Source organism: Pseudopipra pipra, chromosome 16 (genome assembly GCF_036250125.1).
Source record: "Pseudopipra pipra isolate bDixPip1 chromosome 16, bDixPip1.hap1, whole genome shotgun sequence".
In the NCBI taxonomy this organism is placed as follows: Eukaryota; Metazoa; Chordata; class Aves; order Passeriformes; family Pipridae; genus Pseudopipra; species Pseudopipra pipra.
The window spans coordinates 10,005,932-10,022,441 of NC_087564.1; the positions used below are offsets into that span (position 1 = coordinate 10,005,932).

At 42.7% G+C, this 16,510-nt stretch overlaps 2 protein-coding genes and 1 long non-coding RNA gene across 10 annotated transcripts in view; 2 read left to right on the plus strand and 1 right to left on the minus strand.

Annotated features, from left to right (window-relative positions):
• Nucleotides 1-1,115: 1,115 nt before the first annotated feature.
• TMEM130 (transmembrane protein 130) lies at nucleotides 1,116-10,063 on the minus strand. Its single transcript, XM_064673041.1, has 8 exons — nucleotides 9,667-10,063; nucleotides 7,907-8,197; nucleotides 6,476-6,644; nucleotides 5,231-5,400; nucleotides 4,503-4,587; nucleotides 3,332-3,534; nucleotides 2,216-2,328; nucleotides 1,116-1,476 (listed from the first exon to the last, which is right to left on the minus strand). Exons 1-8 carry the CDS (start codon nucleotides 9,722-9,724, stop codon nucleotides 1,300-1,302), a joined length of 1,266 nt encoding a protein of 421 aa, XP_064529111.1. The 5' UTR covers nucleotides 9,725-10,063; the 3' UTR covers nucleotides 1,116-1,299.
• LOC135423122 (uncharacterized) lies at nucleotides 3,508-7,244 on the plus strand. 2 transcript variants are annotated; one of them, XR_010434710.1, is made up of 3 exons: nucleotides 3,508-3,595; nucleotides 3,898-4,006; nucleotides 6,413-7,244. It is a non-coding gene; the product is annotated as an uncharacterized LOC135423122 (long non-coding RNA). The 2 variants fall into 2 exon arrangements; XR_010434709.1 differs by having other exon boundaries at nucleotides 3,531-4,006.
• Nucleotides 10,064-10,277: 214 nt separating the features above from the next.
• TRRAP (transformation/transcription domain associated protein) overlaps nucleotides 10,278-16,510 on the plus strand; it is a 74,599-nt gene continuing 68,366 nt past the window's right edge. For 4 of the 7 annotated variants that reach the window (XM_064673033.1, XM_064673037.1, XM_064673038.1 and 1 more), the window contains exons 1-10: nucleotides 10,642-10,727; nucleotides 10,965-11,039; nucleotides 11,583-11,727; nucleotides 12,071-12,120; nucleotides 13,067-13,177; nucleotides 13,741-13,845; nucleotides 14,477-14,560; nucleotides 15,275-15,331; nucleotides 15,908-16,033; nucleotides 16,364-16,441. In XM_064673033.1, coding sequence (XP_064529103.1) covers nucleotides 11,628-11,727; nucleotides 12,071-12,120; nucleotides 13,067-13,177; nucleotides 13,741-13,845; nucleotides 14,477-14,560; nucleotides 15,275-15,331; nucleotides 15,908-16,033; nucleotides 16,364-16,441 — 711 coding nt within the window. In that variant the 5' untranslated portion in view covers nucleotides 10,642-10,727; nucleotides 10,965-11,039; nucleotides 11,583-11,627. Of the gene's footprint in view, nucleotides 10,420-10,634; nucleotides 10,728-10,964; nucleotides 11,040-11,582; nucleotides 11,728-12,070; nucleotides 12,121-13,066; nucleotides 13,178-13,740; nucleotides 13,846-14,476; nucleotides 14,561-15,274; nucleotides 15,332-15,907; nucleotides 16,034-16,363; nucleotides 16,442-16,510 lie in introns of those variants that run through there. The other 3 variants (XM_064673034.1, XM_064673036.1, XM_064673035.1) reach the window with 3 other exon arrangements.

Genomic DNA, 16,510 nt, shown 5'->3' on the forward strand with positions numbered 1-16,510 from the left:
AAGCCAAGAGAAGTTCTGCCTTGGAAAGTACTTTTTGACAAAAACTGGGGTTTATAGAATTTGTTATCTTAGATGATCCCATTCTACTTTAAATGTATCATGCTTATTAACAGAGCCCTTCTGAAGTCCTGTAATTTTGTTCACAGGGGAACTGAAGCTCTGGGCTTCTCTGAGGAAACACAGAAGTTGAATGTGTGACATGAGCACTCCAAAAACCTCACAGTAAATAGTCTCCTCCCATTCAGACAATTATTTCCCAATCAGTGCATTTGAGAAATTATGAAAAACCCCAAGCCCACAATACCCCTAGGCTTTAAATTAGAGGTGGGGAAGGTGTGTCACATTTAAAAAAAGAAATGGCCACAAAGGCACTTTTGTTTAAAAGCCTCTAGGGTACTCTGAAATGCCTCATAGCAGGGGCAAAGCCGGGCAGAGCAGGAAGCTGATAGTAGATGATAGTCTGCAACAGGCATGGAGTTCATACAGCCTTGAACATTGAGTATGAATTCAAATTGAATATGTTTTTCTGAGCATCTTTGAGTTACTGGCTGTTGCATTTTTTGGAAGAGGAGCTTTAATGACTAGCTGGGGAGTAATATGAGAAAGAAAAGAAGAATGAACAGCTTGGAAAAAAAAAAACTTTCTGAAAAAGATTAGAGTGTTGTATCACTTCACAAAGTGGTAGACGTGGACCCCTGTACAGCACCAAAATACTGCTAGCAGGTAGCTCTCCAAGAGCAGGTCATCAGCCACTACAGTCTGACAGAAGTCTATTAGCTTAAAAAGAGGGTCTTTTAAGACAGGAGGAAAAAAGACAACATAATTAGGTGGTCTGGTTCATTGGAAGCACCTCATCTGTTCTCAACCTGGACACATCAGTTCCCTTATAGAAGAAATACTCATTCAACAGCATTTTGTGTGACTTCCATTTCCAGTAATATTGTTGTAACATAGGAAACAGAGGTAAGTTCATCTTAAGCATTTTCTTCTTTTAAACAGACAGCAGAAGGAACAGAAAAATTATAGGAGGTAGTGAGTTTAGCAAACTTGCACATAAAACAATCTTTCATAAGAATAAAATGCTGCACTTACAGCTGTAAATGTACACACCCGTATAAGTTAAAAATACAAAGCTACTTTTCTTTTTTAGCTCAGAGAATGAAAAAATCAAGTGCTGGATTTAAAATGGTGAACCTCATTGCACTGGCAAAATGAAACCATTTGTGCAACATTGGGCTTTTAACTTATCCTAAGTGAGAAAGGTAGACAGTTGGTGCAACCAAAGTGCAGTTGAGTTCTTCACTGTGTGTACATTTTGACTGGCTTGTAAAAAGAATGTCGAAGTTCATGACTCTCCCTGGCAGCTTCCTTTGATGACTGAAGAAAACATGATCTGCAACATAGTGGGCCACAGCCTGACTCTGAATGATTAGACAGGTGTTCATCAGACAGTGGAGAAAAGTCAAAGTCAGCTACCTGGAAAAAACATCAAAGAGATCATTTTTAGTTTTGTTCCTTCTGGCTTAAGTGAGTCCAGCAAAAATACATAGGGCCAGAAATGGCACTTGGTCCTTAACCATTTTCAGTCAGTCACCAACTTCAAATAGACTTCTGATTCATACCTGCTGCTCATAGGCAGTCTCCACAGGTAAGTTATTCCCATTGTGGCACAACGTAAAGGGTATTAGGTACTTTGCAAAGTACCAGGAAAGCTACTTTTGATTTAGGAACTCATGCTTATTACAAACACATTTTGTAGCAAATAAAAGGTGTATCAAAGCTGGAAGGGAACTGGAGAGACGAAGGTCACATACTAGGGGTAGGTAACAATTCAGTGCTGTTTTAGGCAATGTACCCCTCCTATTTTATTATCCTATATCCTCTTGCACTATCTCTCTGCTTTCTTTTGTGTAACTACTCTGAGGTAGATCCTCTGGGAGAGATATTTCAGTGCAAGCATCTGCTTGAGAATATTTACAAATTGCTCATGGAAACTTGATTTAGAGTTCTCTGCAATAAGCCAGACACATGCCTGTTGCTAAAAGTGTTTGCTTACACTGTTTAGATTTTTCAGTGGAACAGATCATACATACCAGGGAAATGTTCCCTCCTGCTCCACTTGTCTGGGGATTACAGAACCTGTCATACTAAATACTTTTCATGGCTGAAAGATACTTAATTACTGTCCCAGCTGAAAGTAGGAGTAACTGAATACCTCCACAAGATCTTTTTGTTGTGTGTTACTTCGGAAGGTCGTGTACAGCACCAGCAGCAACATCACTGAAACCAGAGCGATGCAGACCAGGACTAAGAAAGCTGGGTGGATCCCTAGGAAAGAGCACAAGGACACATTCCTGGAGTGATACAATACCCTGAGAAGGGGCAACAGTGAGAAGGAAAAGATGGAGAAGTTTTAGGAGAAGCTCTTGTATTTATAGAACAAAGGAGATGTGTGTAAGAGGGAATAAATTTTCCATCCTGGATTACTCCATGCCTTTCTGAAATCTCAGAAGAGGGAAAAGGTCTTTCCCATTTTACCTGCCTTTTCTCTTGAACAACCTAAAAAACCCCACCCCGTTACTTGTGTTAGCCCTGACTCGACAGGGTGTTTGTACCTCTGTGGTACTCCAAGAGGATAGGAAAGGATAGGATTATTTCACTTTCACAGCAGCCTCCAGGACAGAGGATTTAGCCCTGAATGCACATCAGTGCCTTCTGGAGTGATCTGCCCTGTCTGTACACAAGTGCTGCCCATGGTTAGATGGGGTAACTGTTCTGTATCACAAGGTTGCCCTCTGTCCTCTTCATCTAGCCACCTAACCACTTTCCCAGATGATTTGGGAACCCAAAAGGGGCACATGTGACCACATATGGGGGAGCCAGCAGGGATCGCTTGCGGGAGGGACAGAAATCTGTAATGAAATGGAGACCTGGAGAAATCTGCTCTCAAAACCCCCATAACTAAACTAAAAGGAGAATTGAGATTGTTTAATTAAGTGAGTGTGACAGATGTAGATTTTCCTAATTATCCTTTCTAACTACCAAAACTGGACTATTTAAACTGAAAAATATGTAATTTAAGTAATATAGCCTTCCCAGAAAACTTACTAGCTTCAGGACACCCTTGGGACTAAGGGTTTAGCAGACTGCAAGAAGCTCAGAGCAATTACAGCAGGCACATTATAAACTCTCTCTTATTCCTATCCTTTTAGGAATCTATACAAAGTTTTTCAGAAACCTCATCAGCAGGCTGGTTAATTCTTAATTGTCCTTAACCTGTTTGAGACGGTCAGTTTCCTGACAGGTGGGAACCTCTCTCCCTGCTCCTCACCTGTTGGCCACACTTTTATCCCGTGGTAGGTTTGCAGCATCGTGACGCCGTTCTCCACTCTGATGCTGAGGCAATACTGCCCCGCGTCTCTGAAGGTGTGGCTGAGATTGTAGCAGGAGCCACTGATCTCCACCAGATGGCATTTGTCACCTTCAAGTGGAATGCACTCGGATTTTATAAGCCAGCATAGTGCCAGTGGTGGGCTGAAAGGAAAAGAGCAAAAAGACACGGCAGAAAAAAGTGAAAAATTCACGAAAATTTCAGGTAAGATCTTGGTTAAACTAATGTAATAATTTTAAAAATAATGAAGGTAATCTAAATACAAATAGAAAAGTAATTAACCTCACAAGTGTTTGGTTTACAGCATTTGCCAAGTGAAAAGGTTCTTTGTGGTGCTCCTGTGAAGGTAAGTCTTTCAGCTGAGAGCTGAATACCTGTGTGGGTCACCGGCAGGCCACTGTGTGTAGAAAACTCCACAGTCATTCTCCAAAAAAGATAAAAGGAGGCTTTTTTCCCTGCACTTCCAAGGGAGTATATGTTGTTTGTTCTTTGTCCTTCTCACACAGAAATCATTGTCTGTGCTACTGAAGCACACCCAAGACTTTTCTAATTAAAAAAACCCTGCAGCTGAAACTGGAAGATGAGCTCTGGACAATCAGCTAACAGCTGGAAAAGGTAAATTAATTGCAAGGACCACAGCATTCCCTTACAATAACAAAAGGTTTTTGTTTGTTATCAAGCAATCTAGTGCAACCCACTTTATGTCCATGTGGCTTCTCACCATGTCTAATTGATGCTTTTCACTTACATTTCCAGGCCTCTGTTCCAACTGATGCTGCCCAGACTCACCTTATGCACTATGGACTTTGATTCTGACATCAGATAGAGCTTTTCTTTGCCCCATTTTATTAGTTTTTGTTTCTTATCTCTTTATGACGTTCTCTGCTAAAGAAAGCAGCATGTTTATGTGCTTAGCTCATTTTCTAGCTTTGTTTTAGATAACCCATCTCTCAAGCCTTTGTCATTGCTTCTCTCTCTTAAACTCCTATTGCATCAGCCCCAGTCCTGTGACTAGGAGGTTACCAAGCCTGCTTTTAGTGATCTCAGGTTTGCCTGTAATGGTTTTTGCTGTTTTCACTTTTTGGGGAATGAAGTCTTGTTTGCTACTTACGTGCCATTGATATGAAGAGATAAATTCAAGTTTTCCATTACGTGAGTTTCTCTGGAGCCCACTACGTTAATGCTTTTAACAGCATCTGAAAAGAAATAAAAAGGCAGCATGTCACACTCCACGTGGAAACTTGAAACTCACTGGTTTTCCAGTGAAGGTTTGTTTTCAGAGTCTTAGCAGATTTGAACTCCATCAGTCACACAAATAATAATATTTGTCTCATACCCAAAAAGGAAACCTACCAGTAGAGGTGTTGTAAGTTTTCTGAATTTTTGATGATTTCTTTTTAATATATAATCAACTACTTTATTAATTCTTTACATTTTTCCTTCCATGTTTATTTACTCCTGAAGCTGACCAAATTAATGAGACTTTCCTAATGCCTGTTTTAACTTATGTATTGTTTAGGATTAGCTGGTATAAACTGACAAATCCAGCAAAAGTTATGGTCACCATTTTATTGTTTTAAGTGTATGTGAGATTTTCAAAAAGACAGTAAATTTTTGTTGTAGGTTAAAAGGAAACAAAAGATTTTATATGTTTCCCCCTGTTTTTCTGCACTAGAACAGCACAAAGTCCATTTTGCAATGGAAACACTTCATTGAATCATGTTGGCCAGTTCTTGCATGTGAAACTGTGCTGAAGTTGTGTTACCACTTTAAAGCTAGATTTTATCTGTACATATATAGCAAGTTGTGAATTGAATATGCAAAATGTTTTTTGATTACCCAAAAGCTCCAGAGCTGTGGTAAAATCACCAGTTTTCTGCATAATTTCTCTTTCATGGATGATGCTCCCAATTTGCTCCCATTCAGCTACGACTTTCAGGTGCACCGTGCGATTCCCCATGGAAGAGCAGTTACAGTAGACAAAGGGTTCCTTGGTAATCTGGTAAACTCTGTGTGAAACAGAAAAAGGTTGAGAATCCAAATTGCCTTTTACCAAGTGCTTGCAGATTTCTGGTTTAAAATTGGACAAGCTCTAATATATTTTCTTTACAGACTCCAGTCACTGTGATTCTAATTCTGCTTTATGTCCCTATCAATGAGGATTTATGTCTATGGCATTACCTATAGAACTACAATCACCATAAGATCTGGAGTAAACTTGTGCATTTTTAATCAAAGAAACTAAAGATAATGCTAAAAGAATTCACAAAGTGAAATAGGAATAGTCAGTATATTAAGAAAACAACTTTCATAGCAGGCAGACTGTAAGTTAACTAAAACTAAGGTGGGGGGAGAAAGAAAGAAACAAAATAGTATTCAAAGACTAAAGCTTACATCTCACATCTCTCTTTGCCTATACATGTATTCATATATTCATATATTCATATATATATATATTCATATATACATATATTCATATATATCTTCAAATAAGATAAATAACTGAATGGTTTTTTCCTCCCTACTACCGTGTGGCTTTACCCATGGTTTTATTTCTAATGGTTCTGAGTGCTGTTCTACCCCTGGTAAAGTGCACCTGCATGTTATTTGAGACACTCTCCACTTTCAAAAGCTCCTCACCAAACTGTTGTATATTTATGGATAGCTGGTCATGATAACAGCTCCATGTTGCCCAACCACTGCTTCCGTTCTCTTTAAGTGCACAAATTATTCACATACACAACAACCACCTGCTAATGGAGATCTGCAGGCACAATGATGTTTTAAAATAATTTACAATAAGCTGCTTATTTCATTTCACTCAGTTTGGCTCATCCCACACACAGGGTAATACATGTAAGCATATATCTGAACAAGAAATCTAGGTCTTTAAAACATCATCATTTTGTGAGCACCCAGTGAATTCAGATTTTCAAAATTCACCAGGGTGACATGCCAAGGATGTACCAACTCACAAAGGCGTATGCTTTGTCTTGTGATTTAACTATGATTTTTCTCTAGATGAGCATCTGAATCAGACCCATCTTGAATACTCCTTAAAGCCAACCAAGTAACCACACCTACCCATCTCCAAAATCCCAGTTGTAGACAAATGATGCTGACTTGAAGTAATGACTTGGGTCATGAAGAGAGAAGGAAATCCGGGTCACTGTGCCTGTGGAGGAACTAGAACCCCATGTGACAACTTCACTGTCTTCTATCTGGGCAATGGTGAGATTCCCTGTGATAAATTCTGCAGAATAATAAGGTGGGAAAAGAATGACAGTATATGTCACTTCCATAACATACTTTGTGTGTGTATCAAAACATTACTGCTTAAGTTTTTCTGTGTCCTACTCCAAGTGGTTAAGTGTATTTTATATCTATTATTCAGTGTTGTTACATATGTTAATGAGGCAGTGAAATTAAAATACTCATTTAGGGTTATACAGTGGGTCATGATAAAACTTCTAATAGAACTAAGAAATCTTGGACTGATTAAGGTCAGTATAAACTTTTACTCTTGATGTAAAAACAAGTGGGATTAACAATGAGTATCTAGATTTAGAACCAAACCACCATACACACCCTTCATGTTTGGGGTGCTGGGGTTTATTTGTTTGTTTAGGGAGGTTTTCTATATTGCTGGGTTTTTGTTTTTTAGTTTTTAGCTATTTCTACATAAATTAAAATTTGACTGTGACGAAGAACAGAGCTCTATATATTGTGAATACAGAAAGGATTAAGGTTTGATGTCTATGAGAGGTTTTATATTGGAATTTGTTTACGAGGCTGATCTAAAAGGAACTCTCTAATCTGTGAATAAAGAGGTATTATGATGACACAGCGGAAAGCTGTCAGTTGATGATTTCATGTCAACCTCCTGTACCAAAAATTGGGTTAATCATGCCACCCCACTGGTTAATTTGTAAAAAAAAAAAAGCATATATATGGTTATGAATATTCCGAATAAGCTGAAATTGCACTTATGAACATTTGAAAATGCAGCCATGATTTCATATCTGATTTCAGTACACTCATTTAGAGGTTTAAAAGAAAATGTAAAGGCTCTGTTGTGGTGATGGCCTAAGATCTGCTGTGTCATGCAACAGGGAAAATCAGCAGACTGTCACTGCTGCTGGTCATCCTAACTTTAAAAGTAGAAATGCTGGGAAGCATTGTTTTAGGACTCTGGATATCTCTGAACAATGCTGATGTGTGAACTGCAGCTGCTGAAGCATCTGGTTTCTAGTTCAGTTTCTCCAAGTGACAGAGGCAGGAAAATATGGGCAGGATCACACTTCCTGGATGTAGATAGACTGCAGTGTGGCTCTAACTGTACTAATTGTACAATGTCACCTAAACTCACCTTCAGTCAAAGGGCTACACAAATCAAACTCTGTTGTCAGGAGCCATATTTACAACTGACTTTCATTTTCCTGGTGCTAAGAAAGGCAGCCAGCACCCTGAATACTGAATTCCTGAAGGTGTAGAGGTTGTAAAGGCAAATCTTACCTGTGATCTGAAGCACAGTGACATTTCTAGCAACTGGCCGACACAGCCAACAGTTCCTGTGAGTCACCCAGACAGATACAGGAAAAGTCCCAGGAAATTCTCCGGTCACATTAATGACAGAGTTAAACCCCTGCTCAGATTTCTCTATCAGAATCAGAGGAGCATAAATCCAGTTAAAGTGATACACGTCTGATGTGACACTTTCATTCTGCACACTTAGAGTGGCCTGAACAGTAGCTTGAGCTCCTGTTGTGATGGGACCATTGTTGGTTATTTCTAGACCATATGCCTCTGCGGAAATGAGAAGAAAAAAAGCAAAACAAACCTTGTTGTATTGCATTTTTAATGTTATTTATTTATTTGCACATTTTAACTAGTCAGTTGAACCACCTCTGCTGCTCTGAATGACTCACTTTTATCTTCTCTACTTACTTCAGCTCTTGCAACTACTGCAGTGGATGGAGTGTGAGTGAAGTTGGGTTTTATGGAAAGGATAGATTCAATTTTTCCAGAAAATAGCAGTGCAGCAACATTAAAGGATCTGCATGTGTTAAAAATTAACAAAAAAACAAGCCTAAAACCTCAAAACAAAAGGAAAGGCAACAACCACCAATAGCTATGAACTTGGACAGAGCTGGGAGCAGGATCTGGTTGCCTCCAATATGGAGCATGTTCCCTCCCTGGCTCTCCTCTCACCAGCAGGGCTGGGCAGAGCAGCAGAGCTAGGAGGTTCTCATGCTGGTGCCTTTCCTTCTCTCTTTCAGCAGCCACCAGATTGCTAACTGGGACAGGAACCCTTGAGCTTCAGAATTTGCATTTCTCACTCATCCGTGACCTGTAATGTGGAGGGAGCACTGGGGTCACCCAGCTCCTGTGCTGGCTTTTCTGCACCCATCAGCTTGGGATAGGGTGGAAAGAGATTCCAAAGCATCTACTTAGTGCCCACATTTTATTTTACACATCACAGGTGCTGAGCAATTCTGGAGGCAAAAGGACTGTGAGAAATGAACTGTAACATTACTGCCTGAGCAAGAACTCCACTGTTCACATTTCACAGCACAAGAAACGCCCTGAGTTCAGTTTTTTGAGTTAACAGAGAAATGCTTGTGATTTGATGAAATCTGGCACAGAGAGGTTTCATGTCTCTAGAATATTCAGGCTATGCTCCACTTCAGCAGAACTTAGGAAAAAAATAGCCAGTTACCTCATGCTTATCTAGCACTTCTCCTTGGAGGTTATCGTTGTGCTGCACAAACCAGGGCCATATCGGCCCAACAGCTGCAGCAGCTGGAGTTCCAGTGGCAAACCCAAGGTCACTCAAAGAGTGATTGGCACAGCAAGACATTCCATCCAGTTCAGGGATTTCTTCTACCTTCCCGACCTCTCTCTGCAGAATGCAGCTCTGCGAGTCCCACAGCGAGGGACAGCGGCTGCCCAGGTGCCTTGTGACCCGCGGCAAGGGATCAGAGGAGGGAGCAGAAGCGCAACTTTTAGGTCAGATGTGCAAAGCAGAACCCCGGCTGCTCGGGATGCGCCACCTCCACTGCAGGCTCCAAGGTCGCAGCGCCCGAGAATAAACTCTGGGGTGGTGGAAAGGTGCCCGGAGCTGCCTCCATCCCCAGTCATAGCTATTAAGCTGGGGCAGCGAACCACCTCCCGCAGCAGTAATGCAGCTCACGGCTAATGTGTGACCCCTCGTTCCCCGCAGCCCCTCGCCCGCTCCCCGGCGGCGATGCCAGCGCGGCCCCGCGGCCCCTTACCTGCCGCCGGGGGGGCACCGAGGCCGAGCAGCAGCATCACGCAGGTCAGCCGCACCATGCTGGGGGCCGCGGGGGCCACGGGCCGGTGCCGGGACCGGGTCTGTTACGAGGTCTAGGGCCAGGTCTAGCACCGGCTCTGGCCGCGCTGGGGCCGGCGCTGCCCCCGAGGCTCTGCGGCACCTCCGTCCGCGCCCCCGGGCCGCTCCCCCGCGGCAGCGCCCAGCCCGCCTCTCCCGGGGGCAGTTCCTGCGGGATCGTGTTGGCAGCGTGACGGGGCTGCGAAGCCGACGGGGAGTTTAAACAAATAATCAATAAAACAGCGCACAGATGCCGCCCATCTGCGGAGAGCGGGGTTCGGACGGGGTTTGTGCTGTGCTTTGGGGATGACACGCACGGGTTCGGTGTTTCGGAGGCCCCGGTGGCGCGGGGACGGCTCGGCTGCGGTTACCGGCACCTGGGCTGCGGTTACCGGTCCCGCAGCGCCCCGGAGGGCCCGTGACGGGCGCGCTGCCGCAGGGAGCCAGAGCCAGAGACCCGCAGTGGGCTGTGGGATTTTAAAATTAATTTATTTAATATTTTTTCTTTAAACTCCTCATTCGAAGCCCTTTGTCACTCCTGGTTGCGGTTTTGTTTCTCCTGGCGGATCAGCCCCCTTTGCTTGGATTCCGGCCCTGCCGCCGCTCTCCTGGGGCCCCGGCGGGCCGGGTCGAGCCGTGCAGGCCGGAGGGACCGGCAGCGGCCGCGTCTGCCTCGGTAACTCTCGCCCGCTGTTACCGGGGCCGAGGGGGCGGGCGGGGCTCGCCTCAGGCAGCGCCGGGCTGGGGCGGCTCAAGGCAGGGGTGGCACCCAGGCCAGTGAAGGGACCGGGCGGTACCGCGGAGCTCCGCGCCCGCCTCCGCCCCGGCCTCCGCCCCGCGAGAGGAGCGGGAGGCGGCACCGGAGGAGGCGGCCGGAACTGAGCGCGGGCGCTTCCGTCGCGCCCATGCGCTGCCGGCAGCCTCCGGCAGCAACAAAGGAGGGACCCGGGGCGCCGCGGCCGAGCCGGGCCCGGGAGTCGCGGGGTGAGGAGAGCGGGGGCAGTGCCCCGGTGGGGCCCGAGCCGGGGTGGAGCGGAGCGGTGTGGGGCGAGGCCGGTGCGGCGCTGCCGGCGGGGCGGGACCGGCGCGGCGGGGGCAGGAGGAAGCGGCTGGAGCGCCGCCGGCACCGCCGCCGGAGGCCTCGAGCCGAGCGCGGCACCGGCAGCGCTGAGGGGCGGGGGAGGCGCCGGCGCGGCCGCTCACGGGTGCCCCTGTTCGCAGGGCGGAGATGGGGCCGGCGTGATGGCGCCCTGGCCGCGGGGAGGAGCCGGTGCGAGCAGCGCTGCGGCGGGGAAGGTGAGGGGCGTCCCGGGGGGCGTTTGGGGGCGCCCCCGGCCATGGAGGCCGTGAGGAGCGCGGACAGAAACCGCCCAGGGCAGCGGGGAGGCCGCCGGTCTCTCAAGATGAACGTGGTTTTAGGTTTCTTTACAAGCGAGAAAGGCAGCTCGTGGACAACTTTGGGTACCGCTGGGAGTGAGTCCCGCCGAGGTGTGTCCGAGGGGAGCTGTAAGTTTGGGATCCTGGGTGACAGGATAACAGGTGTGCGGTGTTGGGAGCATTCCCGAGCCTGGAGCCTGCTGCTGGGAGAGACGGAACCAAGCAAAACGCTTGGATCTTTGGGGAAGAGCCCAATAACCACTTGCATCTGTTAGTGCGTTCCTGTTGCAGTGAGTGCTGTTCATGCTTGGCATTGTATTTGTAAGCTTAAGTAAACGTGACAGCTGTGGTTTATGGAAAAGGTGGTCCCCCTCAATAGGTCAGAAAAATGGATGTAGTGATCTGATAGCGGGCTGTTAACCAGCCATATAAACTAACAAATACTTCTTTATTCTTTTGTAGGTGTGTTGATTTTAGGTACTGAAAGCTGACCTTTCCTCCTTCAAGATGGCATTTGTTTCAGCACAAGGGCCTACGGTGGTGGACCAAACCACTTTGATGAAAAAATACCTTCAGTTTGTGGCTGCTCTTACAGATGTCAATACACGTAAGAGAGTTTTTTCTTATTGAAAATTACAGTTTTTCAGTAGTTTGTTTCACAAATGTTGCAGTACTGTTCAGGTAGTAGATCAATGTCAAATTCACTTTGAATTTTGTTTGAGTTTTGATTTTTGAAGAAGCAAAGTGATGAGCAATACTTGCATGAGCCAAAGTGAGTGAGTTGAGTGCGTGTGTAGTTGTGTGGTGGCTGAGAGAATGGTGTGCCTTATGATTGGGCGATGATAGCTAAACTGATAAGATCTGATTGCTTCTTTGATCAATGAGCCTGGTGTTTTCCTTCATGATCTAGTTTTACATTTACATTTTTTTGCTTCAATTTCCATTTTCAGCTGATGAAACCAAATTGAAAATGATGCAAGAAGTCAGTGAGAATTTTGAGGTAAATAAAAACAAAAAAAGCCCAAACAACAAAACCCCAACAAAAAAACCCCAGTCTTCTGCAGTGGCAGCCTTTCATGTGCTTAGTGTATATTGGCTTGATTTCTGGTTTTATGTGGTTGAAAGATTAATGTTAGTATCTTGTGACTTATAATTTAAACAGTTACAGGTCATTGATGTTAGGTTTGTATTTAGGAATTAGGCAGGTTGTTGAAGGAATTACATTTGAACTTACAGAGCTTTCATTCCCTAGTCTTTATTCAGTAAGCATTTAAATAAAAGTGAAGTCAGAGATTTTTCTTCCATTTTTTGAATGGAAATCTCTGTATTTAATGCTTTCCTTTATTTGGTTCAAATGTGTATTGTGCCCTTGTGAAACAGAGGCCCTTGTGATTCCTCTGAGTAGTTCCATAGTATAGAAGTGAGAGATGCAGCAGAGAAAATGTGGGACTCAAGTTAACCTTGTGTTAGCAGAAATTATACTCTAGGTGAATACTTAGTTATTATGTGGCCATTCTGAAATTCATGTTCAAATTCTGTTGGGTGCATTATTGATTTGGATGTAGAACTGAACATGGATTGATGATTCTGGAGGACTTCTTGAGGTGAGGTTTAAAACTGAGGTGCTTCCCCACAGTACTACCTACGTGGCAGTGCCAGTTGGGCTGGCTGTTGGAATGTTGTTCTGGGCTAGCAGAGCATATGGCTCTTCTAAACCAATTTCTGGATGAAAACATTTGATAGATTTGATTCTTGTTTCTTAAAAATTTTTTGTTTGAGCATGAGTTTTTTTTCTTCATGGTTTCTTCATAGAGAGTAAAGGAATTAATTTGTATTCCCCTTTGCTTGCTTCACTGGTAGTGCTCTGTAGTGCCTCAGCAGAATGTAACTAAATCTAATCTGTGTAATGTCTGTTATATACCTCTCAATTTTTTGTTCTTAATTAGAATGTGACATCATCCCCTCAATATTCTACGTTCCTGGAACACATCATCCCTCGGTTTCTCACCTTTCTACAGGATGGAGAAGTTCAGTTTCTGCAGGAGAAGCCAGCACAGGTAGACTGTTTGGAGCATCTCTTGTCTTTTTGCACTGAAGTCCTTGATTAACCTAATGAACTGATTTATGTATAGGCTTGTTAAAAATAGATCTGTCATTTGGAGTGAAATTGAAAAAGTCCAGTTTCTAAGTAAGTTACAGATAAACTTGGCAAATCTGGGCTTCTATGAAAAATAAGGAAAAATTAGGTGTGACAGGATTGGCTTTCTTGCAGAAATACTCTACACTGTTATGTTACAAATTACTGACTTTACTGAGGGTTAGGAATGAAAGGCAAAAGTTGAATCTTTGTCATTAAATACTTTAAATTGCATTCCTTAAAAAAAGTTTGAAAACTTTCATTTTTCAACTGTAAATTTGTTAAATTTCCCTTAATTCACATATGTGTAGGAAGCATTATGTGCTTGTATATAAGCCTGTATCTACATGAAATAAAATGGCTTTTTTTTTCTATTTAAACATGCAGAAGTCTTAAGCTGAAAAAGATGTTGTAACCCCTTGTTGGGTTTTGAGGGCTTTTAAAAAAGTTCTGTCATATCTTTGTTTTTTTTTTTTTTTACAGCAACTCCGAAAGCTTGTGCTTGAAATAATTCACAGAATACCAACAAATGAACATCTTCGTCTTCATACCAAAAATATCCTGTCTGTGATGTTTAGATTTCTAGAGGTACTTTTTTCCCTTTTAAAACTGTTTCAAATTTTCAGAAGTATTTTCCTCTACTTTCTTCATATCCAAAATTTGCTGGGAGTAGAATTTTCAATAGTTGTGCTACTGGATCAGGAGTGGAAGGGCATTCTATTTAGGCTTCACCCATGTCATCTCTTAACACAAACAGATTTTCTGCATGTTCTGTTCTGCCCTTTGAAAATGTGGATTTTACAAATGCAGGGAACTGTTCTCATGCTGGACAAGATTTCTTGGCAGAGAGCTTATTCTAGAGAGTTTGTTTTCTTTCTTGGAATTGAAAACACTGGCATTTGAAGCTCCCAGAAAAGAGCCTACTCTAGGCAGAGGTGTTTAAATAACCCCACATGGGTCTCTCTGTCTGAGGGGCACTAGGAACAGGTCTGATGGTACAGAGTGGTTGAAAGTTCTGGGTTTTGTTCCCATAGGGTTGGATTTAATTTTAGCCACTCTAGGACTACAAGGTATCAAAGGAAAGGCATCTTGCTCATGCAAATTCATATTAATGGAGCACTTTAGATTATTGAGAAGAATATAATTTGTAGGGTTTTGAAGTACTTACAGAGTAGTTGAAGAATTTAGCAGTGAACTCACTAAAGATTCTTTTTTTCAGACGGAGAATGAAGAAAATGTACTGATTTGCTTAAGAATAATTATTGAATTGCACAAACAGTTCCGACCACCAGTCACTCAAGAAGTAGGTCATAAATCTTTTTATGTGCTATAGAACTTACTGCCATGCTCTTCAGAATTGCTGTTTTCTTCTAGTGGGTTGGTTGATTTGTTTTCCTGCTGTCCTTTTATGTTGCCTGACCTGTTATGGAAACCATGTATTTAATTTTTTTTTTAACCATTAAGTAATTTGTAAAAGGATTGCATAGTGCTACCAACCCTGATTAAAACCAAACTCTTAAGGTCTAGTTGTCCTTGCTTCAAGGGCTTATGGACAATATGATCAGACTAAGGAATAGAATTCCCATACAAAGGAAGAGAACTGATACCTTTTTGGTTTGTGAAGGGAAAATCCTGGAACAGGAATGTTATGATTGTCTTCTCCCTATCCCCTTCTTTTCTCCTGTAACTCGTCAAGGAGTATTTAAAAGTTGCCTTTTTTCCATGGTCTTTTCCTGTGAAGACTTAGTTGTTTCATAGTAATTATTTCTAATAACACTGTGTTTGGAACTATGTTGAGATGGTAGGTGGATTGGAGTCTTTCCAAGTGAAATTCGAATTACTATTGACATAACAGAAGGAAATAGGAGGACACTTTCAGATTATTTTCAATTATCATGAAAAATATGCTGTACTGTTGAGTAGAGATTTTATGTAATTGTACTGTAAATACAGAGGTTCTAATATGGTGGGGGTTTTTTAAAATTTATTTATGGTAAACTGACTTCTTCCTTCCTAGATCCATCATTTCTTGGACTTTGTGAAACAGATTTACAAGGAACTTCCAAAAGTAGTGGTAAGCTTTTTATTTCTTAAATTGCCCTTGCTACAGTCAGAAAACTAGTTTTTATTTCTTTATTTTATCTCATAATTATTTTTGTATCTAGTGATCCAAATTAAATGCAGTTTTAGTGGCTATATTTATGAAAAATATGTCTAAAAATGGAGGCATTTAGATTTTTGATTTGGAGACCCTTCTGTTCTAGCACAGAGAAAATAGAGGCGAACTTTAGTAAGACACTAAAGCGCCAGTGCTGTGGCTACAGTTGTTTCCATGTAGCCAAATGTGTCTTTTTCTGGGGGAAGGGAGGGAGGTGGATGTCTGAGCTTCCTCCCTGATACAGAGTAACTGTTTGGGTGTTTTTGTGTAGCAAAGAACCCCCGTGGGTGGGGTTGCCTTTCCGCTGCTCTCTGTGGTGGGGGAGGTCTCAGGTTGTGTGTCCGGCCCTGACAGACCCTGCAGCTGGAGCATCACACACGGAGAGGAAAAAACTGCTCTGGGGAAAAATTCTATGGGGCAGTTCTAAGGGGATAAAAGGCCTTTTGACTAGTAGTAGCATTATTATGTTTTTCTTCTGCTCTTTGCTTGTAGAATCGGTATTTTGAGAATCCTCAGGTGATTCCAGAGAACACTGTTCCCACCCCTGAGATGGTTGGCATGATCACAACCATCGTGGTGAAAGTAAACCCTGAGCGAGAGGACAGCGAGACCAGAACAGTGAGTATTCCAACTGCTCCTTGCCTGGGAGACTGTCTGTATCACAATACCACAAATTAGAAGGCCAGGTAAAAATAATAGACTCTTTTTGCTTGTTTTTCTTATAAAAATTTATCCTCAGAAGCTGATTGACACTTTTCAGGTATTTTCTCTGCAGCTGTAATGACAAGATTTTTATTTAATATAATGCCAAATGATTTTGTGCTTTTTAAATGTTAGTATTGCCAAGTGTAGTGCTATTAAAATGAGCAGTTTTTGTAAAAGTGTATTTTAAATACTTTTTTGAATTAATAGTTAAGCTGTTTATAAAGCATCTATTCTTTCTTCCAGCATTCAATAATTCCCAGAGGATCTTTATCGCTGAAGGTCTTGGCTGAGCTACCTATTATTGTTGTTCTCATGTATCAGGTTAGTATACTGCAGTATTTTGTATGTAAATACTTCCTATTTCTGAATGGTTTATCTAACTTCTGCTGG